Below are 16,146 nucleotides of genomic sequence, written 5' to 3'. Positions count from 1 at the left end.
TTTATTTCACAGTGCTTACTTAATGTGATAAACTTGTAGTTAGGTTTCCTGTAAAAGAAACCAATTAATATATGTACATAAACCACAAAAATAGTATACCAAACTATTTAAAAGATAGTTTTTCTACTTAAAATATTGTTTAGCTTAAGACTTCTTAGGACATTTGTGGAGTTCTCGTCGTGGCGCAGTGGTTAACAAATCCGACTAGGAACCATTAGGTTGCGGGTTCGGTCCCTGCCCTTGCTCAGTGGGGATCCGGCGTTGCTGTGAGCTGTGGTGTAGGTCGCAGATGCAGCTCGGATCCTGCGTTGCTGTGGCTCTGGTGTAGGCTGGCAGCTACAGCTCCGATTAGACCCCTATCCTGGGAACCTCTATATGCTGCGGGAGCGGCCCAAGAAATGGCAAAAAGACTTCTTAGGACATTTGTAAAAGCAAGTAAAAGCCAGTAAGGTTTTTGATTTTTTTTTTTTTTTTTTTTGTAACCAGAGATGGTTTTTACAATTAAAATCACGTTTCAGCTAAATAAGACCTTATTAAATATTGATAAATTCCCCTGTATAATTTCTGAAGATTATACTTGTTCTGGAAAAGGTATAACAATAACCTAGTAATAAAAAGATTTCTGAACAAAATTTTATCCTGTTTTTTTCCTCTATAATCTAATGATAAAATTCTATAAAATTTCACTTTCTAATGTAGTTGCTTTTAGTTAAGTATTTGGTAGTTTATGCCTTTTACCTGTTAGAACATAAATTCATGTTGTAAGTATCTGAGAGGACCAAACTGGAATAAAGTATTCATGGATTAGCATAAGACTATGGAGCATATTATTCCTATTTAATATTAAAGATGGATATTAGATGAATTAAGGAAAAAACCTTGTTAATAAAAACTTAGGGAGTTCCCGTCGTGGCGCAGTGGTTAACGAATCTGACTAGGAACCATGAGGTTGCGGGTTCGGTCCCTGCCCTTGCTCAGTGGGTTAACGATCCGGTGTTGCCGTGAACTGTGGTGTAGGTTGCAGACGCGGCTCGGATCCCGAGTTGCTGTGGCGTTGCTGTGGCTCTGGCGTAGGCCGGTGGCTACAGCTCCGATTCAACCCCTAGCCTGGGAACCTCCATATGCCGCGGGAGCGGCCCAAGAAATAGCAACAACAACAACAACAAAAGACAAAAGACAAAAAAAAATAAAAAATAAAAATAAATAAAAATAAATAAAAACTTAGTTTTAACCATAAAAAAAAAAACAACTTGTTTGGTCTAGCATGTGATCTCTTAGTGAATGTTCCCATGTGACCTTGAAAAAGCCCTGTGTGTCCTGGATGGAATGTTCTGTGATGTCACTTAGGTCAAGTTAATTGATAGTGATGTTGAGGCCAACAACAGTCTTACTGATTTTCTGTTGATTTCTAGAAGAGAGGTGCTAAAGCCTCCAGTTAATAGATTTGCCTGTTTCTTCCTTTTAGTTCTGCCAGTTTTTCTATTCCATGCATTTTGAAGTTTTCTTATTAGGTACATATACATTTATGATTATGTATCTTCTTGATGAACTGATACTTTTGAGAATATTCCTTGTCTGGAAATATACTTTTCCTGATATTAATATTGCCACTCCAGCTTTGTTTTGATTAGTGTTAATAAGTGCACCTTTTTTCTAACATTTCTATGTCCTTATATTTAAAGTGGATTTCTACCAGAAAGCATATTGTTGGATCTTTTTTAATCAGATCTAATTTGATCATTTCTGCCTTTGATACCACTTATGTTTTTTACACCATGTTTATACTTTTTACACGGTTTACCTTTAGTGTGGTTACTGATAAAGCCTGTGGACAGAGGAAAAGTAACATAAAAGGGGGCGGGGACACACATCCATTCACCCAGGAATTCCACTTCAAGGAGTTTATCCTATGATTAATCCATACAAGGTTGTTCCCTGGAACACTGTTCATAATTCCAAAAGATTGGAAATATCTTAAATGACCCAGAGTAGGTAACTAGTTACAAAAATTATGATACCCTCCCACCATAGATAGGTATGTAGTTACAAAACAAAATGAGCTTTCTGTACTAGGATGGAATGCCCTCCAAGGTAAGTCATTAAATGAAATAAGCAAAGTGCAGAATGACTTGGAAGGTAAGCTACCCTTATGTATATAAGTACATGTACTTGTATCGACTATCTCTTGCAGAATATATAGGAAATCAATAACAGGCGCCTCTATGGAGGAGAAAGTAGACTTTTCATTGTATACTCTCTTGTGACTTTTTAATTTGTACCATATGTAGTTGTTATTTAAAGTAATTTTTAAATAGTTGAAAAAGATATAGTTGATGGCTTAGAGAAAGCAGTGTCAGCTGAGATAGAAGCAAAATTGATAGTGCAAGTAAAGGAGTGAGTGTGTGGCGAGAAAGTAAAGACAACTCATTTTGTGTGTTGTACCATGAATTTATTGAGCCCTAAGCCATACATAGAAATTTTTTTATAATTGACATCTGATTAGAAAGACAAAAGCGCATAGAAAAATGAGATACTCATTGTTGGGAAAAAATGGTTATTGGAGACATTAATTTCCTCACAGGTATATTTGCCCTGTGTCTTACAAACAAAAAAGAGGTATGTGGGTTACATGTATGAAACACTGGATCAAAAGGACCCAGTATTTGATGCAAAAGGAATAGAAACAGTCAGAAGAGATTCCTGCCCTGCTGTTTCTAAGGTAAGTTTTATCTGTATTGTTTTCATCTTTAAGAAATAAGTGGCTAAAAAGTCTGGTAAAAAATCTTTAAGCACATTTTGGAGTTCCCGTCGTGGCGCAGTGGTTAACAAATCTGACTAGGAACCATGAGGTTGTGGGTTCAATCCCTGGCCTTGCTCAGTGGGTTAAGGATCTGGTGTTGCCATGAGCTGTGGTGTAGGTTTCAGACGCTGCTCGGATCTGGCGTTGCTATGGTTCTGGTGCAGGCCGGCAGCTACATCTCCGACTGGACCCCTAGGCCTGGGAACCTCCATATGCCGCGAGAGCAGCCCGAGAAATGGCAAAAAGACCAAAAAAAAAAAACTTTAAGCACAATTAATCAAATCTTATACATGACTATGTATAACTGTAAGAGAAACTCTGTTTTTTTGAGAATTTAATTTTAATAAAAACAACTTGTCTTTATTTCCTGTTTTCTGCTCCCATACTTTACCTTTTATCACAATTACTTAAAAAAAAAAAAAAACAGAAAAGAAAACTTGATAAAAATTTCCTGCCTAATCACCTAGAGATGATATGTTATTATATGGCAATACCTATAAGCTGTGGAGCAGAATGAAGAAGGGAAGCTCGACAGAGAAATTTCATAAGTAATATAATCCATCCTAGATTAACTGAAATTGGGTTGACTTGCATACAAATACAGGTTAGGGAGATTAATTACCTAAATTTCTCGACCACAGTCATTTTAACCATATTATATTTATTTTTTCTTTATTCAGGCCCAGCCAGACTCCTTAGATAACAAACCAAAAATAAGTGGCATAAATGGAATAGCACTGTACAACTTGAGTTTTATGAGAGCATTAAAAGCATAATAGATTGATAATTATCAATTACTGATAATTATCAATTATTTCAAATTCACATAATATCATATATATGATATTATGTGAATTTGAGATTTTTTTTTTTACATTCTCTTTCTAGAAAAGGTATTCAGGGCGTTCTTTCTCTGAAGGAAGAATGGTACCTTAGCTAAGTTAGCAAACTCATGCAAATATGTATGGTTCCCAGTACTCAGAATAAGATATAGAACTTTCACCTGGAACTAATTTAAATTCAATCCACTACATAAATCCACTGCGGCTCGGATCCCGCGTTGCTGTGGCTCTGGCGTAGGCCAGTGGCTACAGCTCCGATTAGACCCCTAGCCTGGGAACCTCCATATGCCGCGAGAGCGGCCCAAGAAATGGCAAAAAGACAAAAAAAAAAAAAAAAAAAAAAAAAAATCCACTGCATATCAGTCATTTTACAGCAGAAATAGTTCCAGCACAGAAAATTCTATCACAGTTAGTATATATTTATTGGCACCATAAAAGGGCAAAAGACGAACTTTTATTTCACTGTGTGGTGATGTTTAAACTTCTCTCTATCCACCTGAATCCAGCCCTTTCTATGACAGGGTAAATAATACATGAAATCATTTCTAGCTTTTTGGGCCTAGAAAGTTCCTAGCTATTTGAAACAACTTAAATGTTTTGTGTTGCTCATCACACAGCAGATGTCTCTTCTGCATGTCATTCCAATATGATTTTCTTCAAACCATATATAATACTCTTTTTTTAGAAATAGCAAGCTATGTAAGTCTCCAAAACATTTTCCAGTTTTGATAATTTGTCTTATCCAATGATTGTAAATAGCAGATTGTTTTAGGTGGGTCAGTAGTTATCAAATTGAAAGTATAACAGCAGTGATGAAATATACTACGGGATATTTTATCCTTATGAGCATACCTATTTCTTTTTTTTAAGATACTTGAGCGTTCTTTAAAGCTGCTATTTGAAACAAGAGATATAAGTTTAATTAAACAGTATGTTCAGCGACAATGTCTGAAGCTTTTGGAAGGAAAGGCCAGCATACAAGATTTTATCTTTGCCAAGGAGTACAGAGGAAGTGCCTCTTATAAACCTGGAGCCTGTGTGCCAGCCCTGGAACTTACAAGGTAATGATGCCTTAGCAGCACAACCCTCTGCACTCTTAAGTGTAGCGTGGTAAGTCTAGTCCTGGGACTCAGAATGGTTTTGAGTGAAGACACCTAGTCTGCAGCTGCAGACACACACTGTCTCTTCCCTGCCTGCATGGAACCTCACTAACGTGACTGGGTGCCCCCCATACGTTGCAGCTCTGAAGAGACAGACAGAGCTCCTCTTCTGGTCTTCCCTGCAAAAACTAAATTCAGTGAAGTCGTAGTCTGTTACAGACCTGGAATCAACTGTTTTCCTCTATGAGAATCACTAGGTAGTCCTTCATATTGATCTCTGCAAGCATGTAGATGGTATCACTCTGGAATCAGATCATCTAACCAGCTAAATTTTCTCTCATGTTTCACTGTTAGATTCATGATAGTTAATTCTTACTCTTATGGGATAGGAAACAATTGAAGCTAGTTGATATCTGCCAACTCATACTGTTTTCCAGGTAACAGTAATTTACAGAGTAAGTTTTATTAAACTCTTACGGCATATCTGCTTAGTGCCGACTAAGTGAAGTATATGTAGTTCTCAAAAAGGTGTAACTCTAAGTACTCCTTGTCAGTTTTTCATGGTTTCATTGTTTAATTTTCATTTAATCTTCTGGAAAGATGCCTTCTATGATAGTCTTTGAGTATTATATTTGGACTTAAATAGGAAAATGCTTACCCATGACCGGCGCTCTGAGCCTCGAGTTGGGGAGCGTGTGCCATACGTCATCATTTATGGGACCCCCGGAGTACCGCTTATCCAACTGGTAAGGCGTCCAGTGGAAGTCATGCAGGACCCGACTCTGAGACTGAATGCCACTTACTATATCACCAAGCAGATCCTTCCACCCCTGGCAAGAATCTTCTCACTAATTGGTATTGATGTCTTCAACTGGTATCATGAATTACCAAGGGTAAGCCTACTAAATAGTATCTGTGCTATGACCATAGAGAGAATTTACTTAAAATTTTCAGGAAGACTGAAGTTTTTATTTATATACTATGTGAACAAAGCAAATGCTTTATTATCCAAAACTTGCAAAGATGCTACACTCCTCTGGTTTCGTTTTCTACCAATACCTTCCCAGCTTTGTCAGACTGACCAAATTATAGAGGACTAAAATAAATCCCACAGTTACTTCAGTGGTAAACAACCATAAAATAACTCAAACCAGCTAATAAAAAAATAAACGAAGGAAAGCAGAATTCCCTTCAAAATGGGTATTTAAAAATGTATAAGATATTTAATGAGATCCCGCTGTATAGCACAGGGAACTATATCTAGTCACTTGTGATGGAACATGATGTAGGATAATATGAGAAAAAGAATGGCTATATATATATAACTGGGTCCTTTTTGCTGTACAGCAGAAATTGGCAGAAACATTGTAAATCAACTGTAATAGAAAAAAATCTTTTAAAAAAAGAAATGTATAAGATGTAGTATCTAGATATAGTCCTGAAGAAACCAGATTAAAGAAATAATATTGGAGTCCCCATCGTGGCTCAGTGGAAATGAATCTAACTAGTATCCACGAGGACGCAGGTTCGATCCCTGGCCTTGATCAGTGGGTTAAGGATCCGGCATTGCCGTGAGCTGTGGTGTAGGTTGCAGACATGGCTTGGATCCTGTGTTGCTGTGGTTGTGGTATAGGCTGGCAGCTACAGCTCCAATTGGACACTTAGCCTGGGAACCTCCATGTGTGCAGGTGTGGCTCTAAAAAGAAAAAAAAAAAAATTAACAACAAAAAAGAAATAATATTGAAATAGCATTATACTAACATAAAAAATTAAGGTGGAATCTTAGCAAAGAGAGTTTTGCTTGAACTGTTTTCATCTGGGTTTTGGGGGGGGTTTTTTTGGTCTTTGGACAAAAAACGCGGCTCGGATCTGGTGTGGCTGTGGCTGTGGTGTAGGCCATCAGCTACAGATCTGATTTGACCCCTTCTTCTAGCCTGGGAACCTCCATATGCTGTGGGTGCAGCCCGAAAAAAAAAAAAAAAAAAGTATAAAAGGCGGAACTAGTAACTCTTATGCAAAGTGACTTATAAGGCACCAGGAGAATACACCAAGGATATAATACTAAGATGATAATGTTATTTCAGCCTTATCTTCAACTTCAGAAGACAGATATCTAAAACCAGTATTAACTTCAAATGAGTATGCTTAGGTGACATGTATCTGATTACATGCTCTAGGTTTACTTTTGCTTGAATTTTGCACCCTACTGCCTAACAAGTTATTTTTAGCCTTCCTCTTGCCTCGTTTCCATGCACAAATTGTGCAGCCCTAACCAGTATCCACTGCCAACCTGGATTTCTTCCATTGTCCTCTCATCTCCATTGCCCCATAGATCTCATCTATCTATATATCTCAACCAGAAAAACTGAGTGACAGGAGACTATTTTTTTTGTATGTCAGTTATACTTCAATAAAAATCTATTATTAGTTTCAAGTGTACAACATAGTGATTTGAGACTTAAACATTATGAGATGATCATCATCATAAAGCCTAGTTATCATCCACTAGCATTTAAAGTTATTACAATATGGAGTTCCTGTTGTGGCTCAGTGGGTTAAGAACCCTAACTAGTAGCCAAGAGGATGTGGATTCAATCCCTGGCCTCACCAGGTTAAGGATCCAGTGATGCCACAAGCTACAGCATAGGTCGCAGATAGGGCTCAGATCTCTCGTTGCTGTAGCTGTGGCGTAGGTCTGCAGCTGGTGTTCTGATCCAGCTCCTAGCCCAGGAACTTCCATGTGCCACAGGTACAGCCCTTAAAAAAAAAAAAAAAGTTATTACGATATTATTGACTGTATTTCCTATTCTGTATATAACATCCTGATGACTTATAATAACTGCAAGTTTGTACCTCTTGAGACTTTTTCCAAAAACTCCAAAAAATGAGTATATCTGATGATATTAAGATGTAAAGGAATCTATAGCTCCACTGTCTAAAACAATGCCCAACACGTAGTAGCTGCTCAGTATTTGTTGAAGGAGTAAAATGCCTTAGTAAACCTGTAATTAGCATGAGAATAGCTGCTCTGCTATGAAGCTGGCTCAGACATTTCTGAATTGATGTTTTTGTCCATCTAGAAAGCCACCAGCTCCTCTCGAAGTGAACATGAAGGGCGGAAAGGCACTATTTCACAGTATTTCACTACCTTACACTGTCCTGTGTGTGATGACCTGACTCAGCATGGCATCTGTACTAAATGTCGCAGCCAACCTCAGCACGTTGCAGTCATCCTCAATCAAGAAATTCGAGAGTTGGAACGTCAACAGGAGCAGCTTGTAAAGGTACAACCTTGTTCAATAGACCCAGAATCCTAAGCAGTCTGATTCTTCAGGGAAATGTACTCAACTCCTGAGGTTTAGTATAAGGTGGGAAACTGGTGTGAAAGTGGAGTAGGATTCTAAGTTAATAAACTTCCTAAGATCTCAATAATACCACAGTTGTACTAAACTTTTAAAAATGGCTACACTGCAGTTCCTGCTGTGGTGCAGTGGGACCAGCAGTGTCTTGGGAGTGCTGGGACACAGGTTCTATCCCCAGCTCGGCCCAGTGGGTTAAGGATCCAGCGGCTTAGGTTGAGCCTGCAGCTTGAATCTGATCCCTGGCTTGGGGATTCCTATGCCTTAGGGCAGCCAAAAAAGAAAAAAACTTGTTTTATACTTGTTTTATTTTTATGGAATAGTGTATTTGTTTATTAAAACTGTGGTATTATAATGTCCAGCCACCCAATTTCTTTTATAATAGTATTTTTAAAAAGTAAGAAAAGTACTAATTGCTGTCTATACCTGCTTACCATTCTCATAAAAATCTGGTCTTCCTAGAGAATTGATACTACAATTGGAAGGTTTGCAGTTCTGAGAGTCCAGATAGAAAATATAATGCTTAACATGACTGAGTCTTCCTATCTGCTAAAGACTGTTCTAGGCCCTCCCACAGTGGAGTCAACTGGCCCCGAGGGAATTCAGTGATTTACCCCATGTTCCACTGCTAAGAAGCAGTCAAGCTGGGATATAGACATAAGATACAGAGGGTATTTCTGAAATGAGGAATTTCAGCAGAAATAATTAACAGAAATCTCTTAAAATAAGTTGGAAAATAGATGGAAATCCTCTGAAATCAGATTGTTATGATCATTATACAACTACATATGTGATAAATTCATTTGAGTAATAAAAAAAGTGGAAAAAAAAATAATAAGTTGGAAAATAAAATCTAAAGAGGAGTTCCCATCATGGCGCAGTGGAAATGAATTCGACTAGGAACCATGAGGTTGTGGGTTTGATCCCTGGCCTTGCTTGGTGGGTTAAGGATCCGGCGTTGCTGTGAGCTGTGGTGTAGGTCACAGACATGGCTCAGATCTGGTGTTGCGGTGGCTGCGGTGTAGGCTGGCAGCCACAGCTCCGATTCAACCCTTAGCCTGGGAACCTCCATATGCCGCAGGTGCAACCCTAAAAAGGACAAAAGACAAAAAATTTTTAAAAATAAAATCTAAAGAAAAGTTAGTATTACAACACATTTTTAAAAAGTAGTGTATTTCTTAAAGGACTTCTTATACCATCATGTTTCAAGTTACATTTTTAGCTTTCAGGCAAGACAGTAACCACTCTGCCATGGTGTTTGTTTTGTCTTGTCTTATCTTTAGAAGAGCAATATAGAATGCTGTTGGAATGTTTTAAAACCAGCCAAATAATTGAAAGGAGGTGTGATTTAGTAACTAACGAATCAAACTGATAGAAGGACATCAGGATTCCAGTCTGAACTTTATAGTAATGGCCACATCCCATGGCCTCAGTTTTCCCAGAATGCAGGTTAATGCTCTTTTTGGGTTCCATGTAGCTGTTACTGTAAAATCTCCTATACAATCACTCCTAGCAGCTTGTGCTCAGAGGCCTAATGTAATCCAGCCACCAGTATATAAAGGCCAGGTTCTGCACTGTGTCCTCAAGGTAAAAAGGCTTTTGAACCAAGTCAGATTATCTACAACCTCCTAGGAAGACAACCTAGCTTGTGAACAGGGAGAGAAAAACCATCTCTTAGGAGACTAGGCTCTTCAGAATTTGTATGATTATAGAAAGATGATTAAAAACTGGTAAAGTATATAGACTGTTCCCTCTGAACCATTCTAGCTACTATTCTGCACAGGTTGAAAATTCTTAAATTTTGCAGAGTATAGCCAGTCATCCAGAATGCATTAAACAGGTTTCGTTAAGGACAGGATCTAAAAGGTACAGTGATACTCACGCAGCCACAGAAGCCTGGCCTGTTGAAATGCTAAATTGACTTTTCCTTGTCCCAATCCATCTCCTAGTTCTTTTTTTTTATTTTTTCATTATAGTTGGTTTAGTGTTCTGTCAATTTTCTGCTGTACAGCATGGTGACCCAGTTACACATACATGTGTAGATTCTTTTTTCTCACATTATCATGCTCCATCATAAGTGACTAGATACAGTTCCCAGTGCTACACAGCAGGATCTCATTGCAATAGTCTACATCTATTAACCCCAAGTTCCCAATCCATGCTGTTCCCTCCTCCTCCCCGTTGGCAATCATGAGTCTATTCTCCCAAATCCATGATTTTCTTTTCTATGGAGAGGTTCATTTGTGTCATATATTAGATTCCAGATATAAGTAATATTATATGGTATTTTTATATCTTTCTCTTTGTAATTTCACTTAGTATGAGAGTCTCTAGTTCCATCCATGTTGCTGCAAATGGCATTATTTTGTTCTTTTTATGGCTGAGTAGTATTCCATTGTGTATATATACCAATCCAATTATCTGTCAGTGGACATTTAGGTTGTTGCCATGTCTTGGCTATTGTGAATGGTGCTGCAGTGAACATGCAGGTGCATGTCTTTTTCAAGGAAAGTTTTGTCCAGATATATGTCCAAGTGTGGGATGCTGGGTCATATGGTAGTTCTATGTATAGTTTTCTAAGGTACCTCCATACTGATCTCCATAGTGGTTGTACCAGCTTACAGTGCAGGAGGGTTCCCTTTTCTCCACACCCCCTCCAGCATTTGTTATTTGTGGACTTATTAATGATGGCCATTCTGACTGGTGTGAGGTGGTATCTCATGGTAGTGGCTCAGTGGGTAAAGGATCCAGCATTGTCACTGCTGTGGCATGGGTTTGATCCTTGACCTGGGAACTTTTGCATGCTGTGGGCATAGCCAAAAAAAAAGAAAGAGAGATTTTTAACTTTAGCGTTGTTTTTTCCCATCAGAGAATTAAAACATGTGTCTCCTGTACACTAAATAATCTATAGAAATTTCATAAAACAGAAATTACAGGAGACAAAATGAGTAATTATCAGAAACATTAATCATAGGAGGTTTGATACACCTCTCCCAGCCCAAGACCAGTTAAATGACCAAAAATATAATTATTAAAGATCTAAAAGATATTATAAGATAGACCTTGTGATTATATATCAAACTCTGTAACCCAATATTAGAGAATATACTTTCTTTTAAGTGTTTATGGAATACTAAAAAATCAACTATATCTTATATCAAGAAAACCTTAATAAATTTCAGGAAGTAGAAATACTGCAAAATATTTTATTGGTACAATTCTGTAAAGCTAGGAATTTATTATAAACTCAGAAAACAAAATGACCCTTTTATTTGGAAATTTTAACATTCCCTAGTTAACAAATGATACATTTAAGATTCTAGACAGCCATAGCAGATCTCAGAAAAAAAATCATCGCCTTAAAAATTTTTAATAATAAACATGAAAAATTAAACATCTTACTCAAAATTGTTTTAAAAAATAGTAAAATGAGCCAAAGGATAACAAACGGAAAGAACTAATAAGTATTAAAGCTTTTTATTTATTTATTTATTTATTTTTTGTCTTTTTGCCTTTTCTAGGGCTGCTCCTGCGGCACATGGAGGTTCCCAGGCTAGGGGTCCAATCGGAGCTGTAGCCACCAGCCTACGCCAGAGCCACAGCAACACAGGATCTGAGCCACATCTGCAACCTACACCACAGCTCACGGCAACGCCGGATCGTTAACCTACTGAGCAAGGCCAGGGACTGAACCCGTAACCTCATGGTTCCTAGTCAGATTCATTAACCACTGCACCACGGAGGGAACTCCTAAAGCATTTTTTTAAATGGCCACTAAAAAGTAACTTTCCAGGTTGTGGTGTTTAAAGTTTTAAACATAAGCTGCTTGGGGTTTAAATCACCAGTAAAGGATCTTGAAACTACAAATCGAGTTAAATTTAGTGAGGCAAGTAATTCTATCCTGGTTGATTTATCAGACAAGCACAGAGAAGGCATAAATATTTATGAGTTTGTCCCAGCACCTGAACATACCCACAGCACATAGAGCAGTAGTACACATGTTCTGTATTTGGAAATGGGCTCGAGTCTTGTGGCAGAGAGCTAGTTGGTGAAAGTCTTCAGAGTAGAACACTTCAAAACTGCAAGAGTACAGTGAAGCCCAGTGCTCTCAGCAGAGTGCTCGTGGCATTACCGTAATAGCAGATGCAGTAACAAGTGTGCTCAGAAAAACTGGCCCTTCAACTGACTGGAGATACTGGCCCAAAGACAAAAATGTACTGCCCTACGAGACCTCTCTCAAACAGAAGCTGTTTGATACAGATCCCAGAATTAACTAGAGCAGGCCTGATTTCTCTCTTAAAAGATAATCTGGTATAGTAGCTGCTATTAGTATCCTTTTTTTTATCACTTGGATACACTATTCACAGTAAAATTAGCCTGCATATTCTTGACCCGTGGGGCCCTCACTACTATCCTTTGAAGTTTTTCATGTTTTATCATCTTTTTTTTCTAAACTGTATGTGTAACCCGAGACATTGCATATTAAAAGCTGATCATTATGTAAGACATGACACTTCTCTTTAAAATTTGCCCCTTTTTTTGGCCACACCCACACCCAAATGGAAGATCCTGGGCCAGGGATCAAACCTGCACCTCAGCTGCATTAACCCACTGCCACTGCACCACATAGGAACTTCCAAAATTTGCCTTATGATTCATTATTTTCTTTTAGGTTGGATATCATTATACATCAGAATCACCTGAAAACCCTAGAAAGTACAATATATATATATATATATATATATATATATATATATATATATATATATATATTCTTAGACTAATGCCTGAGCCCCACCCCAGACCATGAATCAGAATCTCTGGGCATGACAGCCTGTTTTTAAGCTCATGTATAACCAAGGTTGAAGCTACTTTTAAATTTACATGCTTTGGCTTTCATTTTTTTTCCATACCGGCATTTTCTCTTCTGAAATAAGAAAGTGGATGAGTTTTTATGATTAGTGCATTAAATGATAAATCTGAAGACGTTTGAAAAACCATTGTACATAGCTTGTTTAAGAGACAGTCTTTGAATGATAACTAGGTAGCTGTTATGTGGATCTTAATATAATAGGATTCTACTATAAATTTAAGTTAATCTCTGGAATGAAATGAATCCTTAGGGAATTTTATGCTTTATATTTTGTGAAATAATATCCTTTAGAAATGTCTCAACATAGGATTGGCTATGCTTCAAAGAGATAAAAATTAATGAAACTTTCAGTGGTACGTCCATATGTTTGCCAGTAATCTGTGGTCTGTCATACAGGAGGGCTTATAAAAATGTGTTGTTTCCATGTATATATAGAAATGTTCCTATCATTTTATGTACTTCTCTTATACTTTCAGATATGCAGAAACTGTACCGGTTGCTTTGATCGACATATCCCGTGTGTTTCTCTGAACTGCCCAGTACTTTACAAACTCTCTCGAGTAAATAGAGAATTATCCAAGGCACCATATCTCCGGCAATTACTAGACCAGTTTTAAGTTGTCAATATCACAGAATTCCAGGTGCTATTTTTTTCAGTGTTTACCACTAAACTGTTGTGCATGGTGCTTTTTCAACTTTCATCAAGTCAAGTATGTTCATTGTCTGTCTGTTATCTGGAGACTATGAAGACTTTTATGCTAACTGAATTAAAAATTGTACTTGTTGATCTCTGAATAGCTCATTTCTTACAATGTACAAATTTCTCATCCTTTCACCTTTTTAACATTGTTTTATAATGCAGGTGTCTAGAATTTGCTCCAGTATGTGTAACATCTTGTAAATCCATTTGAGTAGATCATATTTACTTCCCTGTGGAAGGAGCACTGAAAACCTCTTTTAAAAAAACCATTCGTGTTTTCCTTGAAATGTCTGTTATCAAGACGTGTTAGAGATATTCATTCACTTTATAATTTTGACTGCGAAATATTTTGTAAATACACTTTTTTACTTTTCAAACAACTGAGTAAAAATAATGTGCAATGAATTTTATACAAATGATTTTCAAGTTGTTTGGTATATATATCCTCTAGGTTTTGCTTGACTCAGAGTAGAGTTGTTATTTTGATCAAACTGTGCAAACAATAGTACCATGTGTAGCATTTTGAAACATTATTTTCTAAAACCGCTGTCTTGCTTTAGCTATTAATGGGGCATTGTGAGGAACTGTGCAAAGACATTTTTGTTACAAACCTGTGGGCCTGTTGCAATACTTTAAAAATAAAAAATTTATTCCATTTTTGCTTGTTTTGTATAGACATTTCTATTGCTTCTAAATATGCTTAAAATATTTTCTTTTCTTACGTACTGTACAGTTAATCTTATTTGCCATCATCTTGAACACAAAATGTGTATTTAGAATATTTGTATAACTGTATAAAATAAAAAAGGAATTATGTGGTCAGTGCATTGTTTTTTAAACTGGAAATCATTTTGTTTTAAAAGTTAATAATGGAAACCATATTAAAATTGAATAAAATATGGCAGTGTGGTTTTATCTTGCTGTAAAATAGAATTATTTTCATCTAAAAAAAATAAATAAATTAGGAGTTCCCCTCATGGCGCAGTGGTTAACAAATACGACTAGGAACCATGAGGTTGCGCGTTCGATCCCTGCCCTTGCTCAGTGGGTTAAGGATCCGGCGTTGCCGTGAGCTGTGGTGAAGGCTGCAGATGCGGCTCAGATCCCGCGTTGCTGTGGCTCTGGCGTAGGCAGGTGGCTACAGCTCCGACTGGACCCCTAGCCTGGGAGCCTCCATATGCCGCGGGAACGGCCCTAGAAAAGGCAAAAAGACAAAAAAAAAAAAAAAATTCATCTTTTTTAAGCCTACATTGGTTATATTTTCCCTACTCTCTATCAACTTTAATAAGGTTAACTCATTTTATCTTAACTGACATTGTAATTCCTTTACCAAAACTTTTTTTTAATGGCAGCAAAAGTAGTCTAGGAAAAGTGTAGCTCTCATCCTTTCAGATTCTAAGAATCTATATGTTAGTAGATCTACATTTTCATTTAGATATAATTAATCTTGAAACTAGAACTTTCCAGAAGGAAAGCAAATATTAATACTTTCTTTGTGTGTGTTTTAGGAACACACTTGTGGCATATGGAGATTCCCAGGCTAGGTAGGGATTGAATTGGAAGTGCTGCTGCTGGCCTACACCACAGCCACAGCAACACAGGATCCAAGCTGCATCTGCAACCTACACCACAGCTCACGGCAAAGCCGGATCCTTAACCCACCGAGCAAGACCAGGGATAGACTCGCATCTTCATGCAAAGACATTTTTGTTACAAACCTGGGCCTGACTAGTATCTTCATGGAGATTAAAACTTTAAATGCCAGTTTTTTCAATTAAAAAAAAATTTCATACAAAGTTCATCTGGGAGTTCCCATTGTGGCTCAGCAGATTACAAACCTAACTAGTATCCATGAGGATTCAGGTTCAATCCCGGGCCTCACTCAGTGGATTAAGGATCCAGTGGTGTAGGTCACACATGCAGCTTGGATTCCGCATTGCTATGGCTGTGGTGTAGGCCAGCAGCTACCGCTCTGATTTGACCCCTAGCCGGGAAACTTCCATATGCCATGGGTGTGGTCCTAAAAAGCAAAAAAAAAAAAAAAAAAAAAAAAAAAAAACTCACGTGATTATGTACCAGAAATAGGTCTTCTGTTGCCAAATGCAGTTCTTCCAAATACTGGGATTCATTTTCTGGAAATTATATCGTAAATACGTACTCAAAGAGATAGAAGTCATGTCTCTGCACATATTTCTCCCAAGACCAATGGAGACATAATAAGTCCCCACCTCTGCAGATCTGTTTTTTGTTTGGCTGGCTAGAGCTAGTCCTTAGAATTAGGATTTTCCTGGAGTTCCCGTCGTGGCACAGTGGTTAACGAATCCGACTAGGAACCATGAGGTTGCGGGTTCTGTCCCTGCCCTTGCTCAGTGGGTTAACGATCCAGAGTTGCCGTGAGCTGTGGTGTAGGTTGCAGACTCGGCTCGGATCCTGCGTTGCTGTGGCTCTGACGTAGGCTGGAGGCTACAGCTC

At 37.8% G+C, this 16,146-nt stretch overlaps 1 protein-coding gene across 4 annotated transcripts in view; it reads left to right on the top strand.

The window, feature by feature from the left end:
* The window catches only part of REV3L (REV3 like, DNA directed polymerase zeta catalytic subunit), a 203,960-nt gene extending 189,385 nt beyond the window's left edge, over window positions 1–14,575 (top strand). For all 4 annotated transcript variants that reach the window (XM_021091238.1, XM_021091241.1, XM_021091248.1 and 1 more), the window contains 5 exons: window positions 2,582–2,719; window positions 4,513–4,703; window positions 5,389–5,635; window positions 7,823–8,026; window positions 13,451–14,575. In XM_021091238.1, the coding sequence (XP_020946897.1) occupies window positions 2,582–2,719; window positions 4,513–4,703; window positions 5,389–5,635; window positions 7,823–8,026; window positions 13,451–13,591 (921 nt within the window). In that variant the 3' untranslated portion in view covers window positions 13,592–14,575. The remainder of the gene's footprint in view (window positions 1–2,581; window positions 2,720–4,512; window positions 4,704–5,388; window positions 5,636–7,822; window positions 8,027–13,450) is intronic.

This window comes from Sus scrofa, chromosome 1, assembly GCF_000003025.6.
Source record: "Sus scrofa isolate TJ Tabasco breed Duroc chromosome 1, Sscrofa11.1, whole genome shotgun sequence".
Lineage (NCBI taxonomy): Eukaryota > Metazoa > Chordata > Mammalia > Artiodactyla > Suidae > Sus > Sus scrofa.
The sequence above is the reverse complement of the archived record's forward strand: the minus strand, read 5'-3'. Positions and strand labels throughout refer to the sequence as shown.